Raw genomic sequence first — 14,860 nt, 5'->3', positions numbered from 1 at the left:
TTCATATTTAGGCTGAGTTCTCCTCTCAGACAGTTGGTTCCACCTTGTGATGTCATGTGGAAATACAGGAAGTGCTCCACTGTGTTTTTAAACTCCATACACCATCATGACATCACAAGGTGGAACAAGCATTTTGAGGTTCAGAGCTTTAGACAAACTAATAAACCAGGATTACTCAAACATGCGTGAATGAAGCAAAACACAACTCCTCCTATGTTTTTGAGGTGATTAACATCGTCTAAATCTCACAAGAATCCATTTTGTGTAATATAGGACCTTTAATATTTGCACCAATTATCGACCATTAGTGATTTCTGTGAAAAAAACGTTAGATATTGATAATGGTATTGGAACCGATATATCGCCCATCCCTAGTAAAAATATATGGTAAATATAAATAGTTGACAGATGAAAGTGAGAATTGAACTGTTTAACTTTACGTCAGTGGGCAAGCGCTCTTCCAACTGAGCGAATACTGCAAATGGATTTTAGTGTTTCAATGAAAAGATAGATAATAAACGAAATTACATATTTAACCTTCTTTTTGCAATTTTGCCTTAACATCTCTGCAATTAAAATAATACATAAACCCCATCTGTAATGTTAATGTCTGTAATGTTGACCTGTGCTAAAATATGAGGATAGTCACCATTTTTGTGTTAATGTTTCTCCTCTCCTCTTCCCCCTCTCTGTTTCTTTCCAGATGATGATGGCACGACCAGAGTTATGGACCTTGTTGGCTCTCTGGTTCACGCTGGTTGATTTTGGAGCAGTTTCGGGGCTAAAAGCAATTGCCATAGTGAAGAACGAGTCCCACCCGGTTCTGTTTCGGCAGAAGAGAGCCTGGATCTGGAACTCTCTGTACGTGGAAGAGGAGAAGCCAGCGCCCATCCCGTATAAGATAGGACAAGTGAGTACATATTTATGCAACAAACTGAACTACCCTAAGGTGTGAAGAAATTGAACTACCCTAAGGTGTGAACTGTAATGAGAGTCATATATTGTTCTTTGGTTACAGTTCACACCTTTGATAGTTCAGTGGACTTAACAAATAGTTCTTGCTGTAAAAAAACTAGAGTGTGTTAGTTTCAGTGTTGTAGATGATGTACTAAACGTGATCTGATGCATGAAATAACGTACTATTTTTGTATAGCTCTATGCTCAAACAGACACTTTCCCCCACTTCGTACTTCACTTGACAGAGGCTGACCAATATGAGGACTGATGGATTTAACCAATGAATACAATGAGACAAGGCCACTCAAGGTTGTTTACTATATTTTTGTATAAGGGAACATTAAAATTCAAAACTCTGTAATGTTGTTTTTGATGATATGCCAGTTTATAAAAGGCACAAATGTTTCGCTTACAGGACTTATGGGTTTAGTAATGAAGGTTATACACAGAGATAGCTGCATAAATGTACACTAAACATAATTAAAACGACATCTGCCATGATTGCAAGGCCGTACGATACACATGTTTAAATGCAACCATAGACTGTATATATACATATGGACATAACTAACCTGCTAGCCGCCACATTCCAAATAGGAAGTGCTCATGGGCGCGCATCCAGTTCCATCGACTCTGGCTTCAATTCACAGTCGCTCCTCCCTGCTGCTGTAAGGCTCGTTATTTTGGTCTTATTGTTCATATTGACTCACTCTACGTGAACCTGGTATTTATAGTTCGCTATTGTGTCCGTAACCCAACATATGAACATTAATAACAGACAAATCCAGTGCCTTCTTTCCCCGATGTCGGTCCCGCTAGCGTTAGCAACAAGTTTGGTTGACAGTGTTGCTAAGCGCTCGCTCCCTGTTTAACAAGAAGTGCAGGCAGGAAAGGGAGTTACCTTCAGCAGCCTCGCTCCAGATTGGCTCTTTGGTTGCTATGATACTCGCAGTTGGAATTTCTAATATGGAACTTGACTCCAAATTGGCCCCTATAACTGCTCTAGCCTTGAGGAGCTTCATTTGACTGGAGCTGAACGCTATGGGTGACGTCACACTCACTTAGTCCACTTCTTTATACAGTCTGTGAATACGACACAGTTTCGATGCTACAAATATGTAATGCTAAGTAGGCTAGGCGGACTGACTGCTTAAGTTGAGTAATGTTGTATTACTGTAGAGGTGATCAGAAAACTAAATTCGGAAAAGAGCCATAAACTGTATGAATGAAAAGCGAACACAGGGTAAAATGAAAATATGAATATATTATAGATTTTTCAATGTGCATATACATATAACCAGGTAGGCAATAATATTCAACAGATACAACAGCAATGTGTGTATATGATAGACATGTATATTAATATATATTATAGACAGGAAGATATGCAATGAATGAAATGAAAATCAAACCAAAAGGACAACTTCAGGAGTGCCAAATATTTCTAGTCCCGTGAAACTACTGAATGTCCATTCCTTTGCAATATGTCCATGTCTTTTGAACAGTGTTTCAAAGTTCAAAGTTCAATCCAAGAATAAATAAAGTTCGATTTCCTACCACAATGTGGTGTTTCTAGCTCGCCATCACGGGACTGAAGAGTGGAATATCCTTTTACCAGAAGTTGAAGAGGGGAAAAGAAAAACCTGACCTGCACATGGTCAAAGGAAAAAAAAACTAATTAAATTCACATCATTAATTAGAGCTGTAAGCCTCCGAACTAATGACATAAATATAAATTAGCAATTATTTTGAAATGCCATAAATTTAAATGTTCAATAAATTTAGAAATTAAATTCATAGATTGTTATATTGACAACACGGAGTTCAATAACAAGTCAAAGTGCATCTTTAAATCAAAATTAGCTGTAAAGCTTACAGTTCATGAATAGCTTTAAAAGCTTATCAAATATTTTCAAATCAAATTCACTTTCATTTGCGCAAAAAAAAAAAAAAAAAAAAAATGTAGCTACATTCATTCATAATACATTACAGTAGAAAACTATCATGGCCGCCGAAAGAGTAACTCAAAATTACAAAAACGGACACTAAAACGGGCCCACATAACATAAATGAAAGTGTCCTTTAAATGCTAAAGGTTTGGCCTTTAATTCGGCAGGAATAATAAATCCAATAATGTCCGTATTTAATCAATAAACACGCTAATAGGTCGCGCTAATAACGCGCTAGCATTAGCCGAATTAGCTGCGGCCTCCAAGGAGTTTTGAATACTCAAACGCAAGATAGCGGTAAAGTGGCGTGTGTTTAACTGTTTAACTAAAACAACGACAACTTAACATGATATCGTGACTCACCGATGAGCGGAAGATTAGATGGACGGTAAATTGAGGAAGAATGAGCCACGGAAAAGTTAGGACGCCAACTCCAGAGCACAAACAGCAGCAGCAACCAGCACCACAGTGAGCAGCAGGGAGCAGCAAACAGAAAGTGACGGGGGCTGGCCCAGGTGATACTGAAGGGGCTCACCGGAACAGGAAGTAGAGATGGGGGCCGCTAAGTCACGTGGGTTACAAATATCTCTAGTTAAAATGTTATCTTGTCACTTCCATTCACTTTGATAGTTCACACCCTGGGGTTTAGCTTGTGCAAATCAGCTCTTTGAAGAATATCGCAACAATTTAGCCCCAAAACCGCTTCCCCCTCCCGTTCAGACACGTTCTAACACTTTAATTTGTCTGTTTTTGTTACAGTTGAAGTCCACCCTGCCTGTAGAGGTCAAGAAGTTCAGCATAGATGGAGAAGGAGCTAACACTATCTTCACGGTGGGACCCACGGGGGACCTGTTTGTGACCAGGTCTTTGGACAGGGAGGAGAAGAGCATCTACCATCTGAGCGCTAAGATGTACGACGGGAACAACAAGCTGGTGGAGGACTCGGGGAACTTTGAGGTCGTCGTGAATGACATCAACGACAACATTCCCGTCTTCCCCAAAGGCTTCAACGGATCAGTGTTGGAGAGGTCCCCAGTAGGTAAGGGTGAAAATAAGGACACACACACACACACACTCACAGCAAAGAGATTTCATCATATGCCAGAGTGTAAAGGTTTCTATAATTACATCGCATTTATTTGCAATTTGTATTTGAAATTTGTAGACTCAGTATCCATCTTATGTCCTATTTTATATCATATTTTAGCGTCAAAACTTGGGCAGGGTGGAATAAGGGCAGTTGATATATTGTATAAGCAGCTCTTGAGGTCAAAATGAGTCTGCATCTAGTTATAAAGAGTTTTACTGTCCAATAATTAGGATGTGTTAGCATGTTAGTTGTTGTTATCATTAACATAATGGCAAAACTCTGTTCTGGTATCTGAAAGTTGTAAAAAGCACCTATAACTCTTTGGAGTGAATAATTATCATGCTAGGAGTTTGTTTGAACCACTACAAACTGTTTAAAATGAACTTTCACATCTTTTAAGACAGTAAACATAAGCACCTTTATACCCTGTAGCCTGGTAACTTTATTTTGTGTTAAACTAATAGCATTTCTTACGGGGGTAATTTAATAAATGTTTTTGTATGCTAGCTTTTACATTTTGGGTTTATAGGCTATAGCATCTTCCCATTTACTGCTGTGAAAAGCAAAAAATAATTGCAATAAACAGAGCTACATAAATTATCATCCAGCCCCCTTTTGAATATATATATATATATATATATATATTGCAATGAATATATATATTCATTGCAAGTTCTTACTAATGATGCAGGTTTTATAGTCATTCATTGGTGTTTTTAATTTAAAAACGTGATCATTATTATCTTTCCTAAACCTTGTCGTTTTGTATTAATGTGACAGCCTCTACTGATTGTGCTGAAACACATAGCATCTGGTAGTGATATAGTTGGGCTAATGGTAGTTCTTTCAGATTCATTATAGCCCGTAAGCTAGCCTAAGAGTGAATGTTATCATTTTAGGTTTTATAGATTTTCCCAAAGAAAAAAAAAAAGATACCAATAGAAACTGGTATAAAGGCATCTTTAAAAAACTGCTCAATTGCTAAAGGTCTGTCACTGCTGTGCATAAAAATATATAAATGGACATAGCTAACCTGCTAGCCGTCACACTCTAATTAGGAAGTGAGCATGGGCACAATTATAGGCTCATCGGCTCCAATTCACTATTGAAAAACTGTCGCCCCTCCCGCAATAACTGCTGCTGTCAGCCTTATCATTTTAGTCTTAAACTGTTCATATTAATCCGTGCTCTATGATCCTGGTGTTTATATATGGCTGTTATGCCTGTAAATCAAGATAAGAACATTAATAACAGACCAACCAGGCGCTTCCTTCCCTGAGGTCACTCCTGCTAGCCTTAGCAACAGGTTTGACAGCATTGCAAAGTGCCTGCCTCCTGCTACACTATTGGTGCGGGCGGCAAGAGGCAATACCTTCAACAACCTTGCTCCAGATTGGCTCCTTTGTTGCTATGATACTTATGGTCGGAATTCTAAATTGGCCCCTAAAACTGCTCTAGCCTCGATGAGCTTCATTTGACTAAAGCTGAACGCTATGGGTGACATCACACTCCCTTAGTCCACTTCTTTATACAGTTTATGGTTTGAATATTTGAAAAAATATATAATTTCCTATATTATTGTGTTAAGACTGTGTTTCAGTACAGGTGATAATTTTAAAGGCCTTGTACCCGATTCTTTCATGTGTACATGAGCAAAATTTGTCTTGGCCCAGTACAGATATAATCAGCAGCTCTCAGGGTCATATTTCGTCCGCTGTCTGAATCTCATTATAAAGCATTTTATTGTCTGATACTCAGGAACTGCACAGTTAGCATGCTCTAGTCTCTGAAAGTTGTGAAAAGCACTTACAAACTTATCGCTGTCAATAATTGCGATGCTTAGACTGCGTAAGTGAGGAGTAACTTTAGACCACTGCAAACCATTTAAGACCGTAAAAATCTGGTACATTGCCTTTAACATTTTAACACCAAAATTATATATTTTCAGTTATTTTATATGTAACATTAATGAGTACTCTGAAAAGTTGTTATCGTGTAGCTAATATTTGTGTAGCTGGTCCTTCTATGTTTTCCCTATTTTTTTTTTACTCGGAAAAAATAGGACACTCCTCTGAAAAAGATTGCTAGTGGCACCAACCTGGACAAATAAAACAGGCCACTTTTCCTGTGGATTTATTTGTTTGTGACTTTTCTTTCATTTTGAACCTTCGGGGCTTCCGTATTACCTCGCCTCTGCAGCTGAAAATCCGGTCTCCAATTTTCCCCGTGGAACTGTAAACCTCCGGAGGAATCTATAGTGCATTAGAGCTTTGGGACCGGGTCTAAATTTAGTTGTGAGATTTGCCGTTACCCCCAAACATCCCCTCAGCGCAGGCTGGGGGGAACGCAATGCCTTCTGGGGTTTTTGGCAGAAATGGTACTTTTAACACTGTAAAAGAATCCATTGAAACCACACATCATTATTTTCTCCAAACCGAGCCAAATAAATATATTTAGAACTTAAGCCCAACCCGAGTGTGACAGACGCCAACAGGAATAAAATGAACGCAAGAAGCAAAAGATTGAAATAGTAAGTTGACCCAGTTGAAAATGTTTAGTTTAATGGAAATCTTGGATTATGCTCCAGTTTGGTCATTCACAGCCTTTTATGCAGCCAGGTGTAAGAGGTACAGTGCTTTTCTGTTTTTTTTAAATCTTGCTTCTTCATGTTGCAAATCATCTGGTCCTATTTCTGAGCAGTGCACTCACTTGTTGTGTTTTTGGACAATGCTCTTCACCCACTTTCCTGTGTGAATGAGCATAGACTGTACAAAGAAGTGGAGTGTGACGTCACCCATAGTCTTTGGCTCCAGTGAAATGAAGCTCATCGAGGATAGAGCAGTTAGAGGGATGAATGTGGAGCAGAGATCCAGATTCCAGACTTAGCAACACTGTCAATCAAACCTGTTGCTAATGCTAGTGAGAGCGAATTAGGTAAAGAAGGCGCCTGATTTGTCTCTTAATGTTCATATCATGATTTACGGACATGATAGCGATATTAAAACACCAGGATCATACAGAACGGATTAATACAAACATTTTAAGACCAAAATGACGAGCCTGACAGCAGCATGAATGGAGAAAGGGGCGACAGTTTTTCAGTGTAAAGTGAATTGGAGCGTATTTGGAATGGGGCAGCCACCAGGTTGGACTGAAGGATACCATGTCCCAAGCATTGGAAAACACATTTTGTATAATGAGAATGATACAGAAGCAGCTGTCAAGGCACTCTGTGTTTAGTGCAGTCAGTCAAATCTGGTGCAAGGCCTTTAAATACAGTTTGAGCTAATTCATACAACTAGATGTTACTGTCAGCTAGTGTTGTCGTGATACTAAAATTTCAAAGTCGATTTTGATACTAAGTATTCTGATACTACAATGACAATAAAAAGCACTCTCTGATATTCCCATGTGGCCTTATATCTGTGTAATCCCTCAGTGTCCAGGTAGGTTCCATAGTAGTCCATAGGTGTGTACTAGTCTGTGTCTTATATTTGTTCTGTTTGTTCATTCAAAGCTATTCAGGAAATGTTCATTTTTGTCCTGTGAATGTGACTTTTTTAGTATCGATACTTGCTCAAATAAGTGAGTATCTAGTTTTGTTTCTAGTTTTAGTCTTAGTGTTTTTAAGTTTGATTTCCGATTTTTTTGAAAACCTTACTTCTAACTAACTTTATTGTGTGATCTGAGTCAAATAAAAGTTATAATAAAGGTATTTGAATACTCTAACCAATAATTAGAAACAATGGCTCATAATATGGAAGCTACAAAACAGCTAAGAGAGTCAGCCTGGAAAAAGAAGGCGATATTTGGCTATAACTCTAAATTACCAAGTGCTGTTTGCCTCAGTGCGATATGTAGCACTTACTGAGTGAGACACAGACTGATCACAGCAGCACAGGTGATAACGGGAAACTGACAAAGGTGACAATTGAATGGCATATTATCAACATCACACAGGATTCTTTGTTAAGCAACAGGTTTCACTATAACAGGAGTCGTGCAATGCCCCTGTGTGTGTCAATGTGCAAAAAAAACCAAAAACTTGAATGGCTGGAATGTGGAGATGCATAACTTTTCAAAATGATTATTGATTGTTAAATGATAATAGATTTACATGGTATAGAATGATAATGAGCTTATAGCATGAGAAATATCAGTTTGTGTTTATATTTTGGCTTTGCATCTGAACTGTTTTCACTCATTAAGGCTGAAGCTTGAAGTAAAAATTGGAGCGTTGAGGAGCTCTTCACTTATTTCAGTCTAATTCAATATTGTGCTCTTTTTATTTTGAACAAAAGGGACTCAGATCGTGGAGGTGAAGGCCACTGACGCCGACGACCCCACCACTGCCAACGGAGAGCTGCGCTACTCCCTGGTCCGCGGAGGAGACGGAAAATTCCAGATTGATGAGTTGACAGGTAGATTTTTATTTTAAATTCCATAAACATGACCTATCTGTGTCCTCAGATACGACGTAAACATGTTCAAATCAAATGCAGCTTTTACTCAATAGAACTGTAATGCTGATTTACTCTTAATTACAAAATAATGGACGTGATGACGTGAAGTTTGTGTTTTTTCAGTGAGTGAATTCTGGAGGTTCTGAGCTTTCTTGGATCACTTGTTTGCTTGGTCGCTCTTTCCTTGCTGAAAATCTGGCAACCCTGATCAGTTTTTATCAAATCAAAAATGGCTTCTGGATGCGAGTTGAAACGTCTTCTTAAAAAATAGACTTGTCATGATAATTACTATATCGACTTATCATTCAAAACATGACAGATGGAATAATATAGTTTTGGAGGGGTCAGTATTTATCAAGGGTACTTTTTGTTGTACCCTTGATAAATATTGGGAGCTTTTTGTTATTTTTCTGCACTATAATTAGATTTGAGCTGCAGAGGGCTGAATATAACTTCTATGACTCATTATAGATACAAAATCACTACTTAAGCATTTCATTCTGCTGTTGGCTTATTGTAGTTCGTGTTTTTAACCATATGGTATATTTAGAATATTTTTGGGGCGAAATTCTACTGTATGGTTATTGTGTCAGTAGCATAAAATATTTTCTATATCATCGTTTATTGTCTATCTTCTCTGTAGCAATACATCGTTCTTCAAAATGTGTTATTGTGACAGGCTTATTAAAAAGGGTCCAGATGACTACCTTTGAAATGTTTTCTACCTAACACATTTAAAGAAAAAGAAACAAAGTAACACTGCATTTGAAAAAAAAACCTTTCCAAAAGTTCCATTGTTACGTACTCTCACTGGTCTCCACACACAAACTGACCGACTTAATAGGGCAATGGGGAGTTCCTTCAGGCTGGAAATCTAGGGATAATAATGGACTCAGACTTGAACTTTAACAGCCAAATCAATAACATCTGCAGCTTTTTACCACCTAAAAAACATTGCAAAAACCAAAGGTAAACTGTCAAAACCAGACTTAGAGAGACTTATCCATGCATTTGTCTCCAGTGGGTTAGACCACTGTAACGTCCTGCTCACTGACCTCTACAAACGAGTCTTAAGACAGAACAGTACATCCAGAACACTGCTGCTCAAGTCCTGACTAGAACCAGGGAGTACTTCACACATGTGTCCTGCACTCAGATCTCTGGCTCCTGTGGCTCAGAGAACAGACTTTAAAGCAGCTCTGTGTGAACAAGTCTCTCCATGGACCAGCACCAAAGTACATCTCTGACATGTTAGAGCCACATGAACCATCTCACACTCTGAGGACTTCAGGGACCGGCCTCCTGCTGGTCCCAGAGTCAGGACTAAACAAGGAGAATCAGTATTTCAGTTTTATGCAGCTAAAACCTGGAACTTCCTGAAGATGTGAGACAGGCCTCTACTTTGACAATGTTTGACAATGATTGTGTTTCTCCAGGCATGGTGAGCTGCAGCAAAAAGGATCTGGACCGAGAGAGTGTGGAGCAGTACATTCTGGTGGTCCGGGCTCAGGACATGAGGGGCCTACCTGCTGGAAGCACTGCCACCACCACAGTGACCGTCAGCATCACAGACATCAACGACAACATCGCCTCCTTCACCACCAGTGAGTCTGACCTCACACTGTTTTTAAAGAGCTGTTGTTTGCTCAAAGCCAAAGCTTGAAATCAAAACTTTTTTACTTTTCAGTCCTGTTCAAAAAAAGATCCTGATCAAAAATATAGACCAGTAGAAAGTACAGATACCTGCACTCAAATGTAGTGAAGTAAAAGTAACCACTGTAAAAATCTACTTAAGTACAGTACTACTTTTACTGTGTGACCTTCCACCACTGTCTACACTAGAGAAAGCAGGATTAGCAGCATTGTTTTATATGGTGTAGGCCTGTCACAATCATTACTATCGGTTTATCGTTCAATAAATTATAAATAGAACAGTAATTTTTGGGGATCAACATTTATCGTGTGTACTTTTTTTGTAGTACTGGGATTTTTTTAAATTTTATGTCAATAGGATAAGATTTGAGCTGTAGATGATTAAATTAATCACTTCTATCACTCATTATAGATACAAACTAATTACTAAAGTGTTTCATTCTGCTGTTTACTGATTCTAGCTCAAGTTTTTTTTCTTCACAACATTGTACCTTTTCAATACTTTTTTCTGAATAATGCTGCTGTGTGGTTTGGTTTCAGTATTAACAGTTATCGTGTATATTTATTTCTGCTATATATAACTCTTCAGAATGTGTTAGCATGACAGGCGTAACGTGGTATTGTGTTTGCAGATGCTTTTGAGGTGAGCGTGCCTGAGAATCACAAGCTGAATCAGAAGATGACCACTTTACAGCTGAAGGATAAGGACGAACTGCCCAACAAAGTGCCCCGCATCTCCATCAGCAGGTCCTCCGCAATGTTCAAAGTGGAGATCAACCAGGAGAAGAACGGCAACCTCATGCTCATACAGGTATGTGGCAAACTCTAATTTATACAGAACAATTGACTGGATGTAAAGTTACAGTGGGTTGTAGTAATAGTGGTGCTTTTGAAAAATGTAAAGGTAAAGACTCTTGTGAGCTTTAAATCATGTTATAATGTTATTTCCTCAAAAACATACCTTGAGTTGTGTTTTGTTTCATTCACACATGTTTGAGTAATCTTTTATTATTAGTCTGTCTAAATGTCCAGAGCTCAAATTGCTCTGTTCCACCTTGTGATGTCATGAAGTGGTATTTTTCAACTTAACAGCTCCTTTTACTTTTTGTTCAGTAGAGACTGGCATTTACAGAGCTGAGATTATCCAAATGATTCTAGTGAAGCTGTAGTTGGAGTTTATAAACAAAGTAGAGCACTTCCTGTACTACCACATGACATCACAAGGTGGAGCAGAGTGTTTTCAGTTTGAGAGAAGAACTCATCCTAAATCTGCAGAGCCCCAGTACAGACAAATTGTATAAGCAGCTCTTGAGGTCAAAATATGTCCACTGCGTGCTATCTGCGTCTAATTATGAAACGTTGTATTGAACTGATAATCAGGACGTACGTGTTAGCATGCTAGTTTGTTTTGTTTTTTTGAAAAGCGTGCCGCGAATAATTAAGATGTTCTGAATGTATAAGGAAAGTGAGGAATAACTATGGACCACTGCAAAATTATTAAAATAAAGTCATTTTTTATTTTTTATTCAGGTCTTCAGGTTCGTATTTAAATATCCTTTTTTAAATTTCATAATGTTTTCAGTATAAATGCACCAAAGGAGCAGTGATGAAGTCCGGAGAATGACAACAGCAGTTCTCAAATGAAGGTCAAAAAACGTTATTGACACTTGCTAATGGGGTCATGCGTTCTGTTGACAGGCCGTAATGTATATTCAGTGGGATATTTTTTCCAACAAGAGTCTGATGTACTTAGCTTAGCTCTAATAAGCGTTTCCATGACCTTCTGTAGAGGTCAGGGTTGCATCATAGAATTTTTAGTTAGCCAATGGAGATTTGAATAGGTGAAATACTAACGTTAGCGTAGTAAAAGAAACAATTCAAATTCAGAACTGAAGAAGCAGCGAAACGTCTTCACTCCAACAACTTTTTGTCCAGTTAACAGAACATAGTTAGCGTCCATGGGTTTCAGAGTGTTGTAAAATTAGCACCGTTGCCATAGAATTTCGCAACAAAAGGTTCTAAATTTCGAATGGTATTTGCAGAACGTTCAAACACATGAATACTGTGATGAATGTATTTACCAGTAGTGAGCCAGCAGCTTATGGGGTTGTTCCATGGCTCTTTTGTTTACAGTCTCTATGGACATTTGGGACATCTTGCCAGTGACGCCGTTTTTGACGTTTGTTCCCGGGCTCGGTATAACAAGCTTCTAGTGTTGTCACGATACTAACATTTCACACTTGATTTCAATACTACAGAACTGACTGAATATTCAGTAGCGATGACAATACCACAATGGCAATAAAACACAAAATAACAGTACTTTATTTATCTTAACATGAGGTCTTATAATTATTCTGATAAAGCTCAAGCTAAACCTGTTCAGAAAAGCTATAATTTTGTCCTGTTAATGTGATTTTTTTTGCAGTATCGATTTTTGCTCAAATGAGTATCTAGTTTCGATGTTAGTTCTGATTTTTTACTTTTGGCAGCTGCACATGCTACGTTACTTCATGGAGCAGCAATATTAAACTGCTGTTTTTTTTTGCGTGAGTTTATTTTTATATTTAAAAACATAACTTGTGTACTTAGAATAGTTTGAATCCAAATATTTGGGCCATCCAAAAGAAGCTCAAATCAAGTGTGTAATAGCTTGCACCAGTAGAGGCTCCAAATAGCGAGCCGCTCCTCTCTCATTCTCTACAGCGGAGTGTTTACATGCTGGAGTAAACCTGCTATCGGTCACACACCGGTGGAGGTCTTATTGTGGCTAAGCTGTTTACACATTGCCTTTGATAGCCTGCGCCGCGGTACCCCTGTTAGCGTGAATAATCCCGTTAGCTGAATATGGCTCTCTACCTGTGCTGCCCCGTATGAACACACAATGTAGCTATCTCCGGCGTTCCTTTAGCGCGCAGGGATCGGAACGCTAATCCCGGCCGAGATGTGACAGTAAGAACAGCTTCCTGGCACATATTTGTCGACATGAAAGTGTAAGTACAACTCCAAAAGACTGTGCCGATGAAACAGTCAAAAGAAGGTGCCGTCCTCCCGCTGCGCTAACATGTTTAGCACAGAAGAAAGGGGAGGTGTTTTTCGTGAGTCTTAGCTATCTTCTGGAGCGGAGCCGTGACATTTAAAGCCTTTTTACACCTGTGCTGTCAGAGAACACACAGGTGTGAATGTGGAGGATGAGCAGGGCACAGTGGGGAACAGGTAATGGCTGTTGCAGTGATTGAGATGAATTGGAGGCCACTTATTGAAAACGAGCAGCTCCAAGTGTCTTCTGTCAGACGTGAAAAAGACAAAGGTGCAAGATAATTCAATTTATAGATGAAGTGTGGACATAAAAATCGAATCGTGATATCATCCCTGTGACAATCTGCTATTTTGGTCAAATTGGCACAACGTGATTCCCTGATTTTTGGTTTAATACACCTCTACTTTCATTTATCTTTCTTTATACAAGGAGAGCCCACAGAGAACACACAGACTCTCATTTTCATGGGCGCCCTGTTCAAATATAGAACAATACGAATAACAAAACAAATAAGAACATAAGTCCATTTAAAACATTAAAAACAGGTGCAGGTGTTAGAATAATTGTTTTCTATGGTCAACAACAGACACTTTCCACCATTCTTTTCTCCTATTGGTCAGCCTCCATCAGGCTCTGAGTGAGTGACAGGTGGATTTAACCAATCAGAGTCAAGTGTGGAGTTTCAGACAGTTTACGGTTTCTGTTTGTTGGTTAGATCTAATGAGCTACACTAAGTGTGAACTGTAGCCGAGTCATAGCATACTGGCTATTAGCATACTGACTAGCCCTGTTGTTTGCTTTGTCTAGATGTACCATAGGTCTAAGGATGGAGTCATAAATAGCAAATAGATGATGTCTAAGGCCCCCATTCCTGTTCGAAGAAAGATTGTCTTTCCTAACAATCTTCTTTATCTCCCCATTCTAACCATTTCTTTTCTCTGGCTAAGATCTGAACTTCACTGTCTTCAAAGGAGTGGTTAGTGTCTTTGAGATGGAGGGGTACAGCAGACTGGAGTCCCGAGCTCTCACAATGGTGTTGATATATTGTCTTATGGAGTGGCTAACCCTAACACCCCGTTATGTGCGTGATCGCTTTAATGGAAACAGGGATAAAGTCACATTTGTTATGCGCTTTTCTGATGTGTATTTTGGAAATATGCTAATTTTTTATGGGTGTAAATGCAGTTAATGAGTGTATAGTTTTAATATCAATTAGTATCTGATTCTTGATACTTTTGAAAACCCTACTAGTTCACAGCCTGTTTTAGATGCTTATTCAATGTTTACTATCCCAATATATATTTATTCATGGGGTTGATGTATTCTGGTCAATTAGCTCACGGTCTTTCAGCAACAATTCACAAAAAGTAAAGTTTTTCCAAGTTTATTTTTGATGAGACATTTTTGTTGGTATGCTACATGCCTGGGTGTCCGGATAATAATTAGTATTATGAGACTGTCTTGTTTACACAGAATTACGATTTGGACAAATGAATGCACACAAACTGAGCGTGCCATAGTTTGTATGCATTCCTACCGTACACAAAGTTTCAATTCATTTGCACCCAGCACCGCCATGACATTGAATGTGTTTGTTTGTCAGGATGAATAATGCAATCAGGAGCTGTGTTGTCTTGTTTTGAATCTTTTGAATGTTTAAATATATTCTCTCTCAGGGCTGGTGGGATTTGAGAGCCTGCGGCAGAAT

At 38.7% G+C, this 14,860-nt stretch overlaps 1 protein-coding gene and 1 long non-coding RNA gene across 2 annotated transcripts in view; both read left to right on the top strand.

The window, feature by feature from the left end:
* Positions 1-14,860, top strand: part of LOC129456861 (uncharacterized) — a 138,568-nt gene that overhangs the window by 61,621 nt on the left and 62,087 nt on the right. The gene's annotated exons all lie outside the window — the stretch shown is intronic.
* The window catches only part of cdh5 (cadherin 5), a 108,545-nt gene that overhangs the window by 31,598 nt on the left and 62,087 nt on the right, over positions 1-14,860 (top strand). The window contains exons 2-6 of the mRNA XM_033980261.2: positions 704-910; positions 3,666-3,945; positions 8,298-8,417; positions 9,896-10,063; positions 10,745-10,923. Of these exons, the coding sequence (XP_033836152.2) occupies positions 704-910; positions 3,666-3,945; positions 8,298-8,417; positions 9,896-10,063; positions 10,745-10,923 (954 nt within the window). The remainder of the gene's footprint in view (positions 1-703; positions 911-3,665; positions 3,946-8,297; positions 8,418-9,895; positions 10,064-10,744; positions 10,924-14,860) is intronic.

The sequence above is a fragment of the Periophthalmus magnuspinnatus genome, chromosome 15 (assembly GCF_009829125.3).
Source record: "Periophthalmus magnuspinnatus isolate fPerMag1 chromosome 15, fPerMag1.2.pri, whole genome shotgun sequence".
In the NCBI taxonomy this organism is placed as follows: Eukaryota; Metazoa; Chordata; class Actinopteri; order Gobiiformes; family Gobiidae; genus Periophthalmus; species Periophthalmus magnuspinnatus.
The sequence above is the reverse complement of the archived record's forward strand: the minus strand, read 5'-3'. Positions and strand labels throughout refer to the sequence as shown.